The sequence below is a fragment of the Cebus imitator genome, unplaced genomic scaffold (assembly GCF_001604975.1).
Source record: "Cebus imitator isolate Cc_AM_T3 unplaced genomic scaffold, Cebus_imitator-1.0 Scaffold741, whole genome shotgun sequence".
In the NCBI taxonomy this organism is placed as follows: Eukaryota; Metazoa; Chordata; class Mammalia; order Primates; family Cebidae; genus Cebus; species Cebus imitator.
In genome coordinates, this window is record NW_016108056.1 from 389,725 (window position 1) to 392,305 (window position 2,581).

Consider the following 2,581-nt stretch of genomic DNA (forward strand, 5'->3'; position numbering starts at 1 on the left):
TTTTGAGGCACAGTCTCAGTCTATTGCCCAGGCTGGAGTGCAATGGCATGATCTTGGCTCACTGCAACCTCCACCTCCCAGGTTCAAGTGCTTCTCCTGCCTCAGCCTCCCAAGAAGCTAGGATTACAGGCATGAGCCACCACGCCCAGCTAACTTTTGTATTTTTCAGTAGAGACAGGGTTTCAGCATGTTGGCCAGGATGGTCTCTAACTCCTGGCCTCAACAGATCTGCCTGCCTCGGCCTCCCAAAGTGCTGTGATTACAGGTGTGAACCACCTTGCCCAGCTGGGCTCAACATATTCTGAGACACATGCACCAACCTCTCTTCGGAGACCCAGCTGCATACACAAACTGCTTCCTGGACATCACTGTGAACATCCCAGGGAAACCTCAGGCCCAACTCTTGACTGAAGCTGGGGTTCCTCAAGCTCCTCGCCTCACTATACTCTCCCGAGGTGATCACAAGCCTCGTAAGTCCAAAACTGTCTTCCATCTCAGCAAATGGCACTTTCATCTGCTCTCCCCTCAGTTGATAGTGCTAGAAACCCGGAAACCACTCTGAACATTCTCTCCACAGTCTGATGGATGCTACTCTACTTCCCCTACTATCTTTCTTTTTCATTTTTTTTTCCAGCTTATAAAGTTCTATCCCCTACTCTCTTTATCTAGAACACTCTTTCATTTCCCCTACCCCATCCACACTCAGATCTCATTTTTTTTTTTTTTTTTGAGACAGGGTCTCACTCTGTGGCCCAGGCCGGAGTGCAGTGGCACAATCATAACTCACTGTAACTTTGAACTTGGGCTCAAGCGATCCTCCCACCTCAGGCTTCTGAGTAGCTAGGACTACAGGCTTGCACCACCATGCCTGGCTAGTTTTGTAATTTTTTGTAGAGATGGCGTCTCACTATGTTTCCTTGGCTGGCCTGGAACTCCTGGGCTCAAGCCATCCTCCTGCTTTGGCCTCTCAAGCACAGATCTCGATTTAAATATCAGCCCCTTAGGGGTGCTCCTGCTCCCCTGCCTGTCCCACGGTGGTAGGTGATTTCTCCTGTTGCTTTCACAACACCCTATTGTGCTCGTCATGGCACTGGTCATGTCTGCTATTTACCAGCGTGTAGGGTTGATGGGGTGTCTACTATGCTACTTACTACCTCAGATGCCTCATCCTGGGGGCTGAACCCTGGGGCCGCTGAGCTGCTTTTGCCTGCCCCGCACCCATCCCCTTCCCACGCTGCTCACCGGCCTCAGTACTCTCTGGACCTCCTGCAGGACCTTCCTTGGGCTCTGCACAGAGCACAGCACCAGGGTGCAGACCACCACATCCATGGAGCCATCAGCCAGCTGCCTCATATCCTCTCCAGGAGCTACCACGAACCGCTCGTATTGGAGGTGCCTGTTCTCAGCCATGCTCTTTGTCAGGAACTTCTCAAAGTGGGGATTTGGGTCCAGGCAGGTGACCCTGCAGCCTGCTGGGTAGAACTGAAAGTTGGCACCGGTGCCACAGCCCAGCTCCAGCAGGGCCACTTTCCCAGAGGCCCCCATGAGCCCCTTGATCTGGCTGAAGAGCTCCCGTTTCTTGCTCTCCATCTTGCGGTTGCTCTTGCGGGTCAACACGGCCATCAGGTAGGGGAAGTAAGTTTTGCACAGGGGCTGCCAGCAGCCCAGCAGAGCCATGAGGTGCAGGGGCAGGGTGAGAAGCAGCACCAGCAGCTGCAGGAGTGGGACCAGGACGTCCATGGCCGACCAGCTCTGAGCGGTGCTGCCGCTGGGGCATTGGCCTTTACCCTGCTCAGCCTCAGCAGGCACTGGCGTCCCCTCCCGCTGTGATGGGACTTTGCTCCTTGTCTCCTACTTGGCAATTTCATCTTTGCCAGGATTGAGTGGGTGTATGAAATTCCTCCAGACGGTGCAATCCCCACAGCCCCACAGGCTCTTTAACGACTTTTATGTGGGCGGAGGGACAGGTGGTGCCCATGTTCCTGAGTTCTGGGGCACTGTGCCCAGTTGAAGGGGGGCGGGGTTGCTGAGTCATCTCAGAGGGGAGCGAGAAGGAGTGAGAAGATACGTTTCAGATCACAGACTCATGGCTGGGTGCGTGGGGGCTGGCGGGAGGCTGTGGGGCGGGTAGTGGCAATGCTGGGACAGAGCTGACTCATGGGACATGTCCTGGCCTCACTCCATCCTCAAGTCAGGCTTTTCAGAGAGGCCGCAGGAAGGAACCGGTGCTCTTGGCAGAGGAAAAAGTAGATGTACAGGACAGAGACAGCATGCCCTCTCCTGGAAAGGGTGAGAAGTTTAGTTCTGTGGGGAATTGGGTGAGCTGGAGAAATAGGGAGAAGTGAGGTCAGAGAGTAATTGCTCCTTAGAGACTCCCTCCCACCCTCCCTCCCTTCCTTCTTTTTTTGAGACAGGGTGCAGTGGCACAGTCTCAGCTCACTGCAACCTCAATCTTCCCAGGCTCAAGCGATCCTCCCACCTCAGTCTCCTGAGTTTCTGGGATTACAGGTGCCCACCACCATGCCCAGCTAATTTTTTGTATTTTTAGTAGAGACAGGGTTTCACTATGTTGACCAGGTTG

General features: G+C 54.2%; 1 protein-coding gene across 1 annotated transcript in view; it reads right to left on the minus strand.

The window, feature by feature from the left end:
• The window catches only part of METTL7B (methyltransferase like 7B), a 3,375-nt gene extending 1,426 nt beyond the window's left edge, over positions 1–1,949 (minus strand). The window contains exon 1 of the mRNA XM_017519424.2: positions 1,243–1,949. Coding sequence (XP_017374913.1) covers positions 1,243–1,740 — 498 coding nt within the window. The 5' untranslated portion in view covers positions 1,741–1,949. The remainder of the gene's footprint in view (positions 1–1,242) is intronic.
• Between the last annotated feature and the right edge of the window lie 632 nt (positions 1,950–2,581).